General features: G+C 33.6%; 2 protein-coding genes across 2 annotated transcripts in view; both read right to left on the bottom strand.

Moving 5' to 3' along the window:
- The window catches only part of Smp_170300 (putative short chain dehydrogenase), a gene marked incomplete at its 5' end in the record, with an annotated part of 12,031 nt that extends 5,894 nt beyond the window's left edge, over nt 1-6,137 (bottom strand). The window contains 4 exons of the mRNA XM_018794593.1: nt 266-400; nt 1,228-1,325; nt 4,280-4,509; nt 6,082-6,137. Coding sequence (XP_018648991.1) covers nt 266-400; nt 1,228-1,325; nt 4,280-4,509; nt 6,082-6,137 — 519 coding nt within the window. The remainder of the gene's footprint in view (nt 1-265; nt 401-1,227; nt 1,326-4,279; nt 4,510-6,081) is intronic.
- Nucleotides 6,138-8,357: 2,220 nt separating this feature from the next.
- Nucleotides 8,358-19,736, bottom strand: part of Smp_088460 (putative tfiif-alpha) — a 14,953-nt gene continuing 3,574 nt past the window's right edge. The window contains exons 2-7 of the mRNA XM_018794592.1: nt 17,542-18,028; nt 15,748-16,145; nt 13,858-14,034; nt 13,028-13,496; nt 11,133-11,256; nt 8,358-9,349 (exon numbers count right to left, since the gene is read on the bottom strand). Coding sequence (XP_018648990.1) covers nt 8,553-9,349; nt 11,133-11,256; nt 13,028-13,496; nt 13,858-14,034; nt 15,748-16,145; nt 17,542-18,028 — 2,452 coding nt within the window. The 3' untranslated portion in view covers nt 8,358-8,552. The remainder of the gene's footprint in view (nt 9,350-11,132; nt 11,257-13,027; nt 13,497-13,857; nt 14,035-15,747; nt 16,146-17,541; nt 18,029-19,736) is intronic.

Below are 19,736 nucleotides of genomic sequence, written 5' to 3'. Positions count from 1 at the left end.
TGATGAATTATCAATACAACACATTCTAACATAAAATTCTGTAATAGTTGCTTGAAACTGACATATATAGTGTCGATTTCGAAAACCGATTACATTATCAACTTGTATGAATTCAAGAAAAGATTAATTCAATAACATGCCTTTGTATATCTACGAAATGTTTGGCTGGTAAATTACTTAACTGGGTTACAGTTATGACTCAAAGTTAATCGTTCTCCATAATCGATAAACCACAAAATATTATCAAATTATTGTTTGTACTTACATCAGGTGATTTTTTTAATGCAGGTATTAGACTTTCAGTAAGTATATAAGTACCAAGTGTATTTGTGGCGAAATTAGCTTCTAAACCATTTTCATCAGTTTTATATTCATTAATCATGCAGCCAGCATTATTAATCTATAGTATTTGAGAATAGATAAAAGAAAGTAAACATCAATTACGAGGTAACAGATTGATGTATAAGACAAAGACTAGGAAAACAAAGATTAAGTATTGAAAATAAAGAAATTCATAGGTTGGTAAAAATGGACTGGTTGTAAACTACAACTGTGAATCGGTCAAGTGGTTTACGAAATCCGATAAACACGAAGGTAACTCTAACCATGAGTAACAACTATCAACAAGTAAGCAACCATATAGTGAAACTATACTTACTAATATGAGGAATTCTTCAACACTGAATAATAATGACCGCAAGTAAAATTTAACCAACAATTATCAAATCTGTTCGTAAAATTAATTTCTACATATGATGGCTTTTCTATACTCGGTGACCAATTTTCGCCAAACTATTCGTTCTAATATTGACGAATGTTCATCTAGATTGTTGGCAAATATATTCAAGTTCCGCTGTTTTACTTATGTTATTAACTTTAGTTCCATAAGCTCAATTATTAGGCATAGTAAAATCCTTTAACAGTTCTCAAAAGTACAAATGAATTCAAGGCTCGTCTGATGATATACATAAAATACAAGAGCATGAGGCACCATGATTGTTCAACCTAAATACATACACAAGTAAGACATTTATGGTAAAAACCTGAATAACAGGTTTATGGTTAATTACGATAATTCATGAACAAAAAAGAGCCCTTACGCCAGGCATAACAATCTTAGATTGGAGGCTAAATGGACTACAAACTAATTCCCTCTAGTCGCCTATGTCATTTCACCATGTTTATCTTATGTTAGTGTTTCATAACATAAGAATGCCGATTCTTTACATAAAAACCAGTTCTGCTGGGGTATTTATCAAAAAAATTTACTACACAATCTAGATTTCTTAATTCACTTAGAGAGCAGGGATGAAGATAGAACCAGCCTAATTTTCTCTATTGCAATCAGAGTTGCGAATAATTTTGTTAGTGTGAGAACGTATCAGATGTAGTAAAAGTTAATGAGTGAAATAAAGGTTTACAATTAGGACAGTATAAAAGTAACACGCACCACTTTTTGATAGATTAACACTAAAAATTTACATATCAAAGTTTATCTTTCACAGTTTTTAAGTCTCATCTATTCTCCCAATCTTAACAAATATAATCATGCATAGTCGAAATTTTCAACTGATATTTCCAACTACAGTGACGTGATGGCATAGTGAGAAAATATTGTCGTAACATAATCAGAACATAGATGCAGTTAAATTAAAGGTTGTTGATTATTTCGGAATCCGAGAATATTTCCTCTTAAAGAACAGATACAGACTAGAAATCAATAAATGGTGAAGTATTAATTCACTTTTTAATCGATACACACTGGTGGATTGTTTTTTATACGACTGAAGAATATGGTAGCACATGGAAGCAGACGTGCTGCCTGTAACTAATTATAATTTATATTTACGTCTAATGTTCGGAAATAGGGTCAACAGAGTTTCAGAATAACCATAGTGAGATATAGAAACAAACTATTAGATCAATGAATGTTGATTTTAGGTCTATGAGAGAAGTATATGATTTTTTAGTTACATTCAATATGATTGAGAATACATAGTATCTAAAGTCTTCAATTAAAGACTTTGAAATGTTTTAGAGTTGGAGTCCTTTTGCATTTTATAATGAAGTGTTTTTTACCTAATTTTTTCCCGATTTCTAATTATCTGTCCTGCTGACAGTATCACACTCTAACTTCAGACTAAGGTTATGAACTCAAATAAGCATATAATGGGGTTGATTTAAAATATCTCTGAGGAATAGCAATAAACTTTACAGTTCTGAATAGTTAACTGAAACGATACATTCATAGACCGATATTTATGAAAGACTTAAAAATAAAGTTAATTTATCTGAAAATTATTTGCACGTGATATTTTCTTTATTCAACGGGAAACTTAGACAAAATTATACTAGCACAACTTAATCAATTTCGATTGAGAAGGTAAAAAGGTTTTTCAGTCTCACCATATTTAGTGCAATGATGTAACCAACTAAACATATGGAATTTACAGTGGCAAAGAATATAATTTAAAAATTATAAACCAAAATGGAAATAATGAAGCCAGTAATCAATTATTGTTAAATACCAGAATATCTAGACGTGAATCATTATTATTGGCAAATTGTTTTCCAAAATTGCGGACATCATTCGGTTTAGAAAGATCCAATGGATGAATAATTATAAGCTAAAAATTAAATGATTGATAAAGTATTATTACATAACAGAAAAGTTAGATAAATAAGATTATAGAAATAGCGTTAATTGTACACAATATGAACAAACTGGAAACCTGAATAAATAGTTCAGGCGAATGAAAGCTAAAACTTTGTATTTATCCCCGCCAAAAATACATGATAAAACAAATAATGTGAATCGGTAAAAAATAGTTTCAACTGGTCTGTTTATAGATTAGAACACCTAACAACGGTAACTGGTAACATTCGCTAATAACTTCTTAATCCGATGTAACGCATATAAACCGATAAGGATTAAAGTTCATGTAGGAGAACGTTTATACTGTCTAAGTATTTCAGTAACTTATACCACTGAGGGTATAAGATCTCAGATACAATTTAAAAGAAAAAAATTCAATATTGATTTGAAATATGGTTTTTCATGTTAATTCAGTGTGAAAATTTTGTTTACTTCAATGCATGTTTACCGAATCGGTTAAATGCTGGCGATTTCATTTTCAAGTGATCATCATTCAGTTTGATAATTTTTGTAATTACTAAATACTGGATTTCATCAGTATATAACTAAATGAAGCAATGTGGCAATGAATTCTTCCCGCCTCTTCATTAGATCAACATTCCTGCAAGAGTGTGGTTTAAAGAAGTGATTAGAAGCGGAGGAACTTGTCGTATACTGTTTGAAAATGTAGTTGGAATAATTGTTATTATAGCAAACAATATCACATATTTATCATGATGTAAAGCTAGTGAAATGTATTTTAAAACATTTGGTTTAAAAAGTTCATTTTGAAGATAAAGGGAAGGGTTTATATTTTTATAGACTGCTTATTACAAGAAACTACACTAAGTACGTAGTGTAAGGACTTGTATCATCGATATTCATTGACATTGTGTCAAGCAAACTAGTTTTAAAACTATCGATATTGACAAATATACGACAATGCATAACAGAAAAGGTTAACGGGAATGAGAAATCAAGGAGGAAAAATAAACAATCAATCATGACCCAACATTCAGTATTTAGATAAAAAGTGAAAACTAGTATGATCGAGTCCGAAACATACAAGTTGGTTGACTTAGATACTCAAATCAAAATTCAACAAATATTCTTAAGACCTGGGTAACGTTTTAGAGCCATTCTTTATTGTTCAAAGAGTATGCATCCTTAGTAATTTTTATGATGACGGACATAACGATATGTTTGTACACTAAGCTAATTTCCAATACTCCAATTTTAACACAATGAACGAGATTGCTTCTATACTTTCCTTGCCTGGCCGCTAACTGTTTGGAAAGTTCATTTTATATGAAAGCTGTATTGGTAGAGAATCCGGAAGAATTAGTTTGCATTTATGCTTATTCAAATTATATGTCAATGACTATTAAATATAGAATTTTATCAAACTGAACAATCATTACTGAACGCAAGACCGCAGTACAACGAAAATGGATTGAAAGTTAGATGAAAGTTCATTTTGAATCAATACGTGAATTTTGACATTGATTTCTTCCGAATGTTGTATTTGAGAATTCAGCATCACCAGCGGCATACACTCTTGGTAATTCTCGTAATAAGACATATACATTGAGAAAGATAATCATAGGAAAAGTTCTCATAATACTTCTAGATAAAACGAACAACTGACCGAATCCTTGACTCCAGTTTCAGAGATTATCTGTTGACGTGCCTCTTCAGCACGAGGTTTACTGCGACAAACCATATGGATTTCTGCACCATGTTTGGCTAATTCTTTGCAACACACGAGACCGATCCCTGAATTGGCTCCAGTTACTAAAACACGGCGATTGTCTAAGCGTACATTTTTCAACTCATTAGGATCAAAACGTGAAGCAGCTGACTCATAGCCTGATCTGAATAAATGAAAAAAAAGCTGTGAAAAAAGGACTTTAGCAACGATGTGTAATAAATGATTATCATATATAACACTAGAGAAAGTTAAGACTTTAGATAGAATGAATTTTAACTGATTTGATATTTACGACAAACCATAGAATCGAAAAAATCCATTACTTAAAGAGCATATATGCTGAAAGATTTTAAGAAATTATATAAATTTTACTCCAAACTTTTTATAAAAATTGTGGAATGTATGTTTTTTGTGTGTATGCATGTACGTATATTCATTCTAGGTGATAACGCACGTCATGCCCAGTGACATAAAGTGACTTTTCATTGTCTTACATTGAGTAAAACACTAACAGTAAAACATAAAGACACCAGATGATTATCGAAGCTTTTATACGAGTACGCAATTATACTTTTTCTTGAGAAAGCAGCTGAGCTTTATCGCAAACACACATTGTACATACTTCGATCAACAAGAAAGAACTTGTTAGTAAAGAACCCATTCTGAAATTTTGGTGAGAGTTGCGCGTCAAATCACGTGAAACAGGTCTAGTATGTTTGTGAAAGGTGTGGTGATCATAATGTAGATTAATAATTCAATTTGGTTGTCGTGTAACCCTGATAAGGCTTTCGGGAAAAATTGCTTAGGCTGGTTGAGTAATTCAACCTTTTCTTCTATTGAGTGGTATATGATTCAGCAATAAATGAAGTTACTCAGCTACTTGACTTTTCCACAGCTAGAAATATCTTGTTGAATTATTAGTCGGCCATTTTTAATATTAACTTGATGGTTCTTGAATACGAAGTGCAAAAGTTCTATAGAATTATTAGGTCTCATTGGAAACGGCAACAAATCAAAAGTTAGAGGAATGGAGAAACGTTCAAAACAGACAAAGTTTCAAACAGTGGCGAACACACGATGAAGTGAACGAAAAAATATATGCACACCACCAAACAAGAGATAAAACAGTTTGAAAATAATTTGACCTATTGAGTAATTGTTGAGGGTGGCGTAACAGGCAAGAATGACAAGCAACGTTGAGGTGGAGCTAGGAATTGAAAAATAAATAGTAGCTAGTTATTTGTTTAGATATGAATGCAACAAAGACTAACAACTGTTTGGAATGTGAAAGGACATTACGAATACAGCTTTTCGAATTAACAAATTAACGTTTAAATACATGGTCAAACATCTACTTATCAGGATTCTAACTCGACTACATTTGTAATTTGATTTTATACTACTCTAACAACGTATCAAGCAAACTGTTATATAATGCTGAAGCTAGTTCTTATTAGTTTTACTTTCTCAGGTAGTATGAATCCTAGAACAGTATCTCTATCCTTCAGACAAATAGTATGACTGAGCTGGGTACATACTTATGTACCAGTTAAATAAGACACATTATTACTGCATTACACGTATGTGGAACAATATATGAGCTACAAATAAATCTGGATTTTGACAACTGGGACATTAAAATATCAGACATATGTATAAAAACCGAAATGTATTCCACACTATAATCATTCTCATACTCAAGTAATTGTATGAAATTTTAAATAAAATTGCTTACTTTGTGTATTCACGCATCCCCTTTGAAAACCATGCTAGATTACGAAATGCAGACATGATCCTTAAGTTAAACGAAAAGATGAGTTAAAAACAGTGAGTAAATATATGAAATGATCACGAATATACGGTAGCAGCAAGCGAAAAAGTGTTACGTAGAATTATTTGACGATTATTCAAATGACTGATCAAAGAGATAAATTATGAACGGTCGGTAAGTGAAGATGTTGAAAGTTGAACGACAAAGTGAAAATAAGTAATCGGCATACAAATGTAACCCAGAATCATGTAGATTTGTTTGATACTGAATCCATTAAAACACTGACAGTGTAAGCTTCTGTTTATATACTAATTGGCATATCCATCAATAAAGATTTAAAAAGTTGGAAGTAGGTATTTTTATTGAGGACGATAAACATTTTTAAGTAGCGTAAGTGAATTCCTGTGGTTACGCCTGAAATCTCATAACAGATTGTAATGTGCTGTGGTATAAATTTTTCTTAATATATTGGTTAGAGAGAGGGTAAAATGAAAACCAAGTCGGACATAAAATGTTAAACTTCACACAAAAGTGAGTCAGTTTAAGCTTTGACACATCGTAACAGTTAAGTAGTAAATGATCGAACACGCTCTGTTCAGAAGATACTTTTAATGTGAATCTTACAACTATGATGTAAGGCAAAGAAATCATGCGAATCAAGCCACATACTTGATATCGAATTATACATAAAATTTCAGAATCATAAGGAGAGTAGGACGACAAGTTAGAAACGAAAGTTCTCTACTTGTCCGAAGAAGTAAACAATGTAGAGGAGCTTGTCCAACGTTACAATTAATTGATTTGGATGTGCCAGGTACTTTTAAAAATCTCCAGATTAGCATCCAAAGCTTTCAAGAGACCTTATTTCTTGGCAGTATTTCCACATAATAGGGGCATATTTTCTGCGAATACTATGTACATCAAATTCTCTCGTGGTAAACTATCTTAACAGCATCATAGGTAAATACAGTTGATCCCACCAGTATGTTGACGGAAAATCTTATCGCGTTAAGTTAGGAACGATAGTTTTAGTTAAAAAAAATTTAAGTTGATTTGCTTTTATTGAATGTTTCATAAATATAATGCATCGAATTTAACAATCCGATCTATCACTTTTAATGAAAACCAATAAGAAATCCTTGTATTAGAACAAATTAAGAAGGTTACAAGAAAGACTTTAACTTCATTCATCACTCAAAATGTACTGACAGAGGTAACAACGTGATGATTATGCGATAGAACTTACATTGATGACGTAAAAGATAACAATCCAAATCCCAATATGCCACTGATAGAGATTATCAACCAGTTTATCATTAAACGGGATAAAGATAACTATGACATCGAGAAGCGCCGTTCTAAAATTGATATGGAAATTTCAACAGAATTCGCACAGTGGTGAAAATGATAACAAACCACCTCATTTCAAGTTGAACACAAACAATTTTTACACTACTCGGTAATAATAAGTAGCATGAAAAACATCTTATAAACCAATGAGCACAAAAGGATGATATCTAGTTTGTAGTCTGTTTTCTAACTATAAAACAAAATTTGTTACGTCCCGATTCGGATATAATCAAAATAAATCAAATAAGCGTCGTAGATGATGCGACGCAAGTCATGATTTTTAAAAGCTTAGCGAGTCATAACAAGAATTTCCCAACACAATTTACCGAAAATGGCCCCAGCCCGACAAAGTGTATAATCTTAAAACTCAAGACCTAGTGGGAAAAAAAGAATGAATGAGCCTGAGACATGTCACTTAGGGTCTCTGACCTCTGATCCAGGATAATGCACCGACCCCAGCCAAGTAGACTGTATCTACTTATACAGCTCAGTTCGACTGTCAATAATTTCGTAGGCTGATGTCATGTTTTCGTTTGGTCATGCCCTAACACTTTTTACCAATCTACTCAATCAATAACGATTCCCTACCTCGTGCTCCGATCCGTTGTCCTTACCTAGTACCATGTGTCTGACCTCAGCATTGCATAATCGGAGATCCCATCATAAGTAGGCAATGATTTCAAGGCATCTATGATAAAACGCTATTAACCTACCGATAGAGTATTGTACTATAAATAGCTAATAAAAGAAATTACCCACTCAACTCGAAATATATTCACATCAGTTAAGACAAACGTATGACCCTATAGTAACAGTGCAGTCAAACACACATTATAGCCAGACAAACTTTAAACGCAAACTATAAGTAATTTGTAGAGAAAGAAAGACGATTGTTCCGAAAATTGTTTTATTAAAGAACACACAATGAATATGCTCAAATAAGTTACTAAAAAATAAATGTACATTTCTTGTGTACAAATATATATATATATTTCATTATTAAAAATATATAAATATAACTAGAAAAAGAAGAAGCAATGTTTATACATGCATTTTTTAAAAAATAGGAATTTTGTTTCAGACAATTAATGTTTTAAAGATAAAGCATGTTGTCCATTAATTGTCTGTTTGATAGGTCTAAGCTGACGTAATACATTGGCCAATACTGTTTGTGCATCTTCATTTTTACCAACCAATTTACGTAGACGAATTTTCTTTAATAATTCTCTAACTGTTATAGGCTTTCTCATTAAGTATTTACGTACAGTATTTACTAATTCATTGTCAGTTGAAATTGTTGATGTACCGGATGGTGTGTCATTTCGTAATTTTTTTGCAGCGGGTGAATCTGTTGAGGGGTCTGAATTAACAGACGCAGATAAATCAGTAGGTAAACGTTTTAAATTCGAATTATTGCCACAGCTTACTGGTTGAGTGTCAATTGAACTGCTACCACTATTAATTCCAGATGAAAGTGAAGGTGCATGAATGGTTTCTGAGAGCTTTTGAAACACTTCAGCCTTTTTCGCATTTTTCTGTATTGATTTAAGTCGGTTGTCAAGGTCGGAATCAGAGGAAGAATATGTAGAGGAATCATCAGCTGATGAAGAACTCGAACTTGATGAAGATCCACTGTCATTGTCGTTGTCTTGACGTTTTTTATGACTACGATGAGATTTTGCAGAGGCCTCTAATCTATTATCTTCTGAATTATGAATGGATATTGACTGTTTTATACCCTTTTGGAAATCATTTCTTTGAGATTTTTTTATATCAACTATCTCACTACGTCTTTTAGAAGAGATATTATCCTCATCATCAACAGGTGGATTTTCCTCCACGTCTTGCATGTCATCTTCAGATTTTTCCTCTTCTTCACTACCTGTTAAGGAAAAAGTAAAAACGAATAATCAATAGATCGCACACAATGGAATATTAGAAAAATCTCAACACAGGAGGAAAAAAGCTTTTTCAATATATATTACACAATAATGGAGCAAGGGCTATAAATTACATGGAACGGATAGAATGGTTTGAACAAACGATTGCATTGCAAATTGGAGTGAACTACAATGATGTAGGCTTTCACCTAACTCACTAACTGCTGGTATATATTTAGCCGTCCATAAATTACAATTAGTCAAACAAAATGAATTGATACGATGGGATTCTTTCGTTGATACAGCTGACTAATTGTATACGTGTTGCTCAGTATTACACAACAAATGACATAGTTTTGTATAGACTCAAATGTTTTATTTGTGGTGTGTTGCGGTCTTCTAGCTGAGGTACATAATCATGTAAGTTTTTAAGTCTGAAATTATACAAATTATTAGAATGGCCTATAAGTGTTATGATTTGGAGGTTGGGAAGAAAATAGTTTAATCAAGCTTAGAATATACTGTAGTTATATTGTAGACATTATTATTATCGACGTAAACGAACTCCTAATTAGAGCGGAGAATTCATATTAGAACCAACAATCATTTATTTTTAACCAAGAACGTAATAGACCCTCACAAAACACTAGACGTGTTAGATAAAGTAAAAGTGAGCTTTTGAAATTAAATTTTTATGCATTGATAACTATGTGCTTGAACTTTTATCTATCAGAGGATAGACAAAAGAAAATTTTTAAGTGAAGCAGATGGGCAAATATATAACAAAATAACCCCAGTCACACGCTTCCAAGAACTTCTAAAAGTCATAACTATAGTCAAGGTAATACATGAACTACTAATAACACTGATAGCTTTCAAAGTTCTTCAAAACACAGCGTAGTCTTGTCTCATAGTCTAATAACTTTAATATAACTCAGCAATCAACAGATTCATATACTTAGGCTTCGAGTCACAATTTTCGTGTAGAGGCTATTGATACTACCGGCCTCCGATTTAATCAAAGTTATAATGTGAAACCTGACGGTTGAGGGTTAGGTATTTTAACAACGAAACCACAACATCAACATTTTGCTGAGGTCCAGGAAAGAATAGATGGAAACAATGAACTAGTGGACTATTTACATGGGGTTGTAAAATGTAATTCTGTCGCTAGATGTTTTTTTACATATATTTCAAGGGGAATTGTTAGCTTTTGAAAAAAATAATTAAAGTAACACTGGTCGATATTACTCGTTCTTTTCTTTTACGGAGAAAAACTTCTTGAATAACATGAGATTCTGTACGGATATTAACTGTGTCGATATTAACTCTGTTTTAAACACTAAAAATATCAGATTTGATTGGTTGTCTTAAATCTGATGAAGATTAATAGTATAATACCAATGATATCATGCGGATGATCTCATGTGCATGTTACGAAACTTAAACAAATATTTACAGTTAAGGATGGCTAATGAGACATGGAGAAAATTCAAGACCAAAAACCTCAACATACTGTTTGGGCTGTACTTTTATGGTATTCGATAAGTTTGTTTATTTAGCATCAGGTATTGAGGGGGAAGAAGTTGTGTAAAAATAAGTAGAATATACGGACAATAGTGAAAAAATTGGGATGAGTGAGAAATTAGGTTAATGTTCAGGGGGATTCTAGTGTTTAAGGAGGCGGTCAAGTGACTCACACTTACCGTTCATCTACTCCATTTAAGGCTATCACTATTCTATCAGTATGCGGAAGTAAAATTTCACTAATCAAAAACAACTTACTGATGTCAGTAAGTAGGGTTTTCAGGGCGATTTCCTCATCAACCCCAGTTTCTTCATATATTTTCTCGCGTTCTTCGCTAGATAATTTCTCTTCATCTGATGATGAATTAGTCATGTAATCTACCTACAATAACGATAAAAAGATTAAGAATACTTCAACTAATTAGTTCCTTCAATAAGCTTACATGAAGCAAGAATTAAAAACATCGTGGGATAGAGTGAGTTAATTTAATTTACATATGTACAAATTGGAAAAGAGATGTTTATCAAATGTAGTTTACAGAAGAAAAATGTGTAAAAAATAGATCTGTTTGATGTCACAGATATTTATCTATGCTTTAAACAACCACAAAAGTTGAAATCTTACGGGAACAGAATACGTGTAATAAACCGGAGGCAGTATGTACTGTGGTGTGGGCTACTTATAACGACATAAGTAGTATATATTGTGAGTCAGAAATAGAATATCTGGTAACAGGAGATTGAGAAGATCGAGAAGGGAAGAACAGAAACAGAAAACGATTGGTGTGAAAATCCAGGAACAATGAAGCCTGGGACAATTAACGAACATTTCGCAAATGAAATATCAGAGTATGGTTTTTCTATTTTATCAAGCAACTTTGTAATTTTCGCTAAATATATGATCGGTTGTCCTCATTCACTATAGTACAAGTTGTTATCAATATGATAGATGAACTGACAAAATTGAGTAGTCACAAGAAAAAATAATAACAAATTCAAAAAGACGATAAGAATGTTATTACAAATAAGTTAAACATTAAATTACTGGTGTATAAGTAACAAACTATTTATGAACCATAGAATCTAAGATTCCGTTTTAGTTACAGTTTAGAATAAGATGAAGTAGTAATACAAATTTCCTTAAATTATATGTCGTCATGCATGGGTGTCACTTCTATGGTGTTTCTGAGATAACTGTAACTGTAAGTAGAATATGACATGAAAATTTCTGTTATTGACTTATGCTGAATAAACTAAAGCTCATCTTGTTCTTCAAAATACTTAATAAATTATCCTTTACATCCAACCAACTAATTAAATAAGTAGAAACTTCTAATTACGACATACGTAACTTCTTGTCACTAGTGAAACAAACACATTCTAAATCATCTCTCTACATAAATTACTTTACCTGTAAATTTTCTAGACTCTGGAATAATCTACCACAATCTACCCATAAGATAAAATCATTCCCATTTCTTGTTCGAAGCATTGATGCATACTGCTCCTCTGAAAATGCATTAAATGTTCTAGCACCTGTAAGTGTATCTTATTCTACAAGTGAGACCATTCTTATTAGTGAATTCCCTAAGTAAAACCACTTACTTGCTATTCCTTCAAGTTAACACCGTCCCTGGCAACCCTAACTAATTTGAATAATATTCAGCATGAACAGTATATCACTGAGTAACATGACACATGCACTATGGTAGACCTGACATATTTTAGTAATCATTGTTTTGTTGTTCCGTGCTCTGTTTTCATTTTACGTTCTCTAGTTGCAGATGATTATAATTAATTCGTTATGGCGCAAGAAATGACCCTAAATGCTCCGTTCATAAATCAACAGACTATCCACTTAAGAAAAAAATATAAGTTCCCTGCTGATGTATTGCATTGCTGTAATACATGTGGTAAATGTACTACTTCAACACTTACTGAACTAGCAAACTTAAAACAATCTTACATCACATACGTATTTAACGAATTAATAAAAAGCGGTATACATCAACGTTTTAGTCTCAAATACGTGCCACGATTTCCAGCTTTAAAGTTACAGACGAATTCCTGAGATAGTAAAAGGTGTGGCTAAGACAAGTTAATCAATCAATAAATAAATAAAATAAAGGTATTAATAAAGAAACATGTTTTACTTCGTCTCCTTCATGATCGTCTAATTCACTCTCATCTTGTGCTTCTTCGTCTGGATCATCTTCTTCATCTGAGGAGCCCATGTTAATAACTTTTCGTTTACGCCTTTTAACACCACGTCTCATTTTTGTAACAATAGCAACTGCACGCTGCTTCTTTTTGGCAAGGCGAGTGCGTTCGGACGTCTTTAGTAAACTACCTTTATGGCGATCATCAGGATCTTGAAACAAGAGACCTTTCCCTTTACTAGAACTTGGGCCTTCTTCTGCTTTGGTTGGATCGGCGTTCAGATTTTTCAAGCGATTATCATCATCCAGATCATCTTCATCATCGTCATCATCAACCTCACTACCACTGTCCAATTCTTCCAAATCAGTAAGCTTTAAAGAGTTTTCAGGCTTCAGATCCTTCGTTTTTACTTCTGTTGAATTTCGCTGATTTGAATTGGAGTCTCCCAGAGAAGCTAGAAATCTGAAAGCAGAATGAAATGGATCAAAATAATAAAACTGAAATCCATGTCTGTTATGGAAATGTTAGGGTTCTGAATCTAGACTATTGTTTCAAAACATTCTTACTACAAAGCTTTTGGGTTACAAAAGAAAGTTATATATCCACACTGATTTTCTAATGAATACATGTTAGAATGAGTACAGAGAAATACAAAAGTTTGCAATTCAAAGAGTTGAAATAGAACGGATAAAAAAACAGTAATCTGATATTCTTAGTTCTAATGAATAAGTTAATCAAAAGATTTGTTAGACAAATTTAGCTCGTTTTAATGAGAACTTATGTCCCTAATATAAAGAATTGTTATACGGATAATTGAACCTACTTTAATCCCTTCGAGATTTCCCGGTCCATGTTTGATTCATCGTCGCTAACGTTATCGGTGAGTTTCCGTTTAACCATAACGTTAAATAAGTTGAGGGTTTTGTGTAGGCGGCTATATTCTGCTTCAGCTTCATCTTCTCGAAGAAAACGGTAACTTATTTCCGGTTTCATCTTGTACCTATTTATAAATCAAAAGTAGCAAAAAGAATATTTGCAAGTACGTTAGGTAATTTGGAAAACATGTAGATTGCAGTGTCATTGAAGTGACACGTTATACTAAAAGAAAAGGTTTTGTTAATGTGCTAATAAAAATTTAAAAATGTGCATTATTCATAACGGTAGATGGAAGTAAAACAGATGGAAATGGTTTATAATTTGATGTAGCAGAAATGGTAATCAATATGGTTAAGCAAATATTACAATAATATTTTTACCGGTGGGGAAATTTGTAAAATTTTGCTTCACTGAATATCTAGGGCATACCTTGTGTTACGCGTTGACTCTTTTGAAGCGTTTATGCACTGAGAAAGAAACCCACTATGTATTGAAAAGCCGTTGAGTGGAATATATTTTTTGACGAGAAATTGTAAAGGATTCTAAAATTAGAGTAAGCTGTATTATCGAACGGAGCTGAGAAAATACATCATGACTTTTTGATTATTTGGCGAGATAGTTTGATTGACATTACGATCGAGAGAGGGCACCATATCATGAGTAGAAATGTGTAGAATTTGGACCAGTGAACATCCTAAACTCTTTTGGTCAAGACATTTACAAGACTTTTAAAATCACCTTCAAAGATCAACATGTAACCGAGACATCATCTTAGTATGAATCACTATTGTGACTTACTAAAATATAGATTGAGATGAGATACGCGGTACAATGATAGTTCATTGACTAAACCACAACCCAAAAAGAACATAGTGAGAGGAAAATAGCTATTTCACGATAAAATTACTTACATAGAGTGAAAAACACCAATCATACCCTGGTTTAGTCATACTGCTGTTACTTGCGACCGCGGTGTGGGAAATGCATGACACCAATATTTAGACCTTAACACTTAACCAAACGATTTATAATTTCATGAATTAGTACCATTCAAAGTGAGGTGGGATTGTAGAAGCTGGTCCTATGTCGAGCCCAAATAGCTTATTCTAGCCTCTGGACAAACCAATTTATCCATTCTTCTCAAGCTACATTTTGACCTTGTTGATTCTCCGCTTATCAACCTTGACTGTTTTTATGTAAGCGTGTATGTGTGTGCATTTGTTATATTACTCACCACATGTCTGTAACTTATTTTTTATCTGACTATGAATATTGATTCACGTCCGGTCAAATCGAGTTGGTTCACTCACCTCCAGTGTGCGTCATTTTGTTTCGGTCTCTTCTCTTCGCCTTGTTTCTTCGATCGTTTGTCTGGATAAACGATTGTATGAAATATATGTATTCGAAATCCATTTTCGTATTTGATTTATTTAGTTCCGTTGTTCACCAACGCCATTTAAGTCGATAACTAAATACGAGGAAGCCGACATGAACATTTCAATGACAATTAATCATACGATATCACTGGAGTCAGATATACCGGGCCACTAAAGGATCATAGGACATAGAACGCTAGGGATTTCTGAATGTGGTGTAATAAAAACTCAGGGTGGTCGCCATAATGTTTTATTTAGTTTATGCGCAGTGAAGTGTCTTAGAAAAAATAAAACTATTTGTATGTAGGTTTAAAGGCTATTAGAATGAAGTGATCACACTTTTAACAAACTTTCGGAGCTACAATAATATTTCCATTTGGAAATTAATGTGTAAATTTTATGTTACTAGTGGTAAAGTGTATGACGCAGTAATTTGCTGGGTAAAGCCCAAAATTACTTACCAAGCATTTACCGGATAAGCATCGAAATTACCATCTTTGCACTGACAAAATACAAAATATTCGACATTTTCTGACACACTACCTTCTCGAACTCCTCTAAAACGACGACGATTAGCCTTGCCTTTCCCAACCGTCATTAGCCACGGTTGATCATCTGGCTTATAACTCTCTCGTACAACTCCAAATTTTTTTAATCTTGCCTCTTCTTTAGCTTCGCGGCCGAATTCACTACCAGCACCACTGTCTGGCATTTCGGTTGTATTGTACAAACTCCGATAAGCCTTCAGATTATTTTCACGTTGCATAAAAACTTCAGGAGCTGATGATAAATCAAGCCTGTCAGCTGCATGGAAACGCAGTACACTAAATCTTTTATCCTTCTTGTTTGGAACTCTGACCTAAAATATGAAAAAGCAACCGTATTATTTGTAAGCAAGTAAGATCAATTAAAATCTCGGTAGTTACAAAACCCATAATTCGATAGGATGGTGAATCATTGGTTCTAGTATTTTAATATAACCTACTAAAACCACCAGTTTTGACAGGACTTTACAACCTCTTGTATTCATTTATCCATGAATAGTTTTCTGAGTGGTACAAAGACGGTTTATTTCGATCTAGAGAGTGAAATCATATGAATAATAAAAACTTTGCTAATTTCTATATGACATTTTTGTCAAAACTGACTATCAAACGATCAATAATTTTCTTAAGTATATAGCTGTTTTCTTCTATCACACAAACTTAACATTCAACCTTTTATCATTTCAGACAACTTCTGAATGAATTTGATTTATTTTGGTCTGTACTGCAAAAATACTTGTGTGGTTGATTGAAACTACGTACTCAGTCAGTTTTTAACTGATGACCCACGTGTTTAAACCTGCTCCGCCCCCAAATGCCCTCGTACGGCCGAAAGTGGGGAGAGTCCGCTCTCCCTCTCGAAATGTTCTCACATGGCCAGCGAATATATGGCCTCTGCCAGGGAAGTCCTACTCACTGCCTTCTCGTGGCGGGGGTGTTGTTTACGAAATTGAGAGGACGAAAAGCGAATGTCCGGCGCTTCAACCGGGTTGGTGGACAAGGCGAGTCCACCTAGGGGAGTTGGAAAACCCTGATTCCAAACCAATGGTGCACATGGGCTCCAGTATCCTGAGGGAACAAATGGTGTACGAATCAATCGTTGATCACCGGCTACCATGGGACTGCATCTCCTCACGATGCTCCACTGCCTTGTGGACTAGACCTTTAGGTCAAAGGCTCCGGGTGTGGCCCCCTAAGAAAACCACCTGCTTCAGTCTGGGCACCTGGGCCGTATCACAGCCCTCAAATAAATCGAATGAGATTTGTGAGGCACATATGTATCTGGTGCTTCCTTGTACCAATATTTATGTGTTTAAATAAATAAAATTTTAACTGATGACCCGCGTGTTTAAACCTGCTCCGCTATTGTTTGGATTAATAAATAGTATAGCATGAGCTTGATTAACTTCACAGAAAGACATGTGTACGGCTAATGAACTGCTGTGCATCTTGAAGATTTTGCTTTAAGTATTAAACTTTATAACTTGAACAACTGCACACTTACAAGCTGGCCACTGCTTGTCAGCTAACTGATGTGTTGACTGTACAGTTCTCCCTTGTACAAATTCTTCTCATTTATTTTCAATAGCAATAATAATGAATCGTGCTTATAAATCTATTTCTACACTTACAATGAAATAGACTGACTACAAGTGTTTAGTTAAGATTAAATATCTTAAAAAGCCCGATTAAGACTGGTAAATATCATACCTGCATCTCTCTAATAACATTACGTTGAGACGTTTGCTTTTCATCAGTTGTTTTGAATTTTTCAGGAACTTCATTAAGTGCAACACTTCCTGACTGAACATTTTGAGGACGAACAGAATGAGTAATGAGGTTGCTCGCCCTTGCAGGGGATGATATCGCAGTATTTCGTAATTGAGTTGGTATGGAATTCGAACGAGATACATTTGACGTAGATTGAATCGATGATATTTTTAACGGAACAATAGGAGTAATTTTTAGACCTGTTGAAGAAGCTGAAGCAGTTACATTTACTGGAGTGGAAGCATTGCCAATTGGCCGAATCACAACAACAGAGCCAGTTGAAACAACGGAATCTCGAGGAGGGGTAGCAATAAAGTTATGAGTTGGGTGGGTGTACTGAATTCCTTTACGAGGAGATAAACGTGACACAACTGTTATGTTCTGAGCTTCAGAAACTTCTGTTATTTGAGGTGCGACCTTCTCCACTCTGTCACAAAAGAACCAAGTAAAGCCAATTACTGAAAATTCAAAAATCTCAAGAGGAAGCTATGGACTGTATTACAGTTTGTATAGATGTATGATCTTTGAAAGAAATAGGTAGGGATATAGATAGTTGATACTAAATTGAAGAAACTTCAGCCAAACCTCTGAGTTTAATATTCAGAACTATAATTTAGTCGGTGAGTGAAACTCAATGTAGAATCTGGCACGTGTACATCAGTTCAAGTTGCCATACCCAATTAGCATAGTGAGATGAAATCGTCGGGGCAAATACCAGAATAGATGCAGTAGGAAAGACTGTGTCCAAAGAACGATTCGAGAGGATACAAATTAGTGACCAAAAAATTCACGGGGAATTTAGAGGCTTCGAATCTAAAGCAAGACAATAAGTAGATGCGTCTGTGTCATTGTGGACGACCTTGAGCTGTTATTCAGCCTTTAACCATTGGTTACGATAATCATGCGGAACCCAACCAAGTCAACTGAAATTACTGGTACAGATCAGTCTAACAGTCAGCGTCTTTATGCATTGATGTCATGTCTTGCCACAGAGTGCAAGTTTAACTAGATAGAAGGGCAGCTGACATTGCAGTGGTTATCAGTAAAAGCTTGGGAACCAAAGAACTAACTTTTGGTTATATTCACTGATTGAGACTCATTCAATTTGGTGGTTTAGTTTAAAACGTGATAAAATTCGAAAGTTGGGAATTTTTATTAATAATCGCTCTATTTGATGGTGGGAAATATACAGATAGAAAACATAAAAGCCAAAAAGATATTGATGGACAACATTCCTAATTGAAATGTCAATGTGGAAGCTTCCAAACATTAATTATATTATTGAATCACATTGTGTTGACACATGTTACATTACACGTACTTTTCTTCGAAGGTCGGTGCACATAAGAAGTCTACATTGTAAAGCAGAAAGTATCATTACAGAGTTACGCATTACTATTTTTTATATCGTTGGGATTTTCGTTTTATTATATTTATGACAAAATTTCCTTACAACAGAGGGTTCAAGAGAAGTTGAATACAATAGGACATTAGAGCTTTGTCAGAACCAGGTCTAATACCAAATACTTGTTTGGAATCAGTGTTTACAATGAACAGATCCGAATATCAGAACCATAAACATTTACTAATCTAAAACTTGTGTATGGTCATGGTTTACATAACTTTGAGCAATGTCGATCTAAGAAGAAAGTATTGTTTTCTAATTTGTAAAATTTAAAGTAACTAGTGAATGGAGTAAATCATCAATTTAATTAGCTACCAGTCCGAATTTTCATGTTGTACTGCACTTGATAGGTGACGCAAGATGATATACTGTAAATACAGACATGAATTAGATATCCTAATAAATGAAACAACTGCAGTCTCCATACAAATTTATTTCAGAACATCTACTTTGAACAATTAGTATAATAAACCCTTATACAATAACTGTGCGTCACAATACATAGTTAATTAATGATATAAGTAAATATGAAACTTACTTTACTAAAAACTCATAGTTTACACAAATAAACTTCTTCATCGCATCAATTTTGTCACCGAAAGGACATGATTCTAGTTTCCTTTTCCACTTTTCTTGTATACATCGATCATTCGTAGCTGAGAAAACAACATTAATTCAAACAGAGTTTAATTAGTAATGATTAAAATAATTTATGTATTTTAAAGAAAAC

Source organism: Schistosoma mansoni, chromosome 1 (assembly GCF_000237925.1).
Source record: "Schistosoma mansoni strain Puerto Rico chromosome 1, complete genome".
Lineage (NCBI taxonomy): Eukaryota > Metazoa > Platyhelminthes > Trematoda > Strigeidida > Schistosomatidae > Schistosoma > Schistosoma mansoni.
This window is presented reverse-complemented; position numbering and strand designations above follow the sequence as displayed.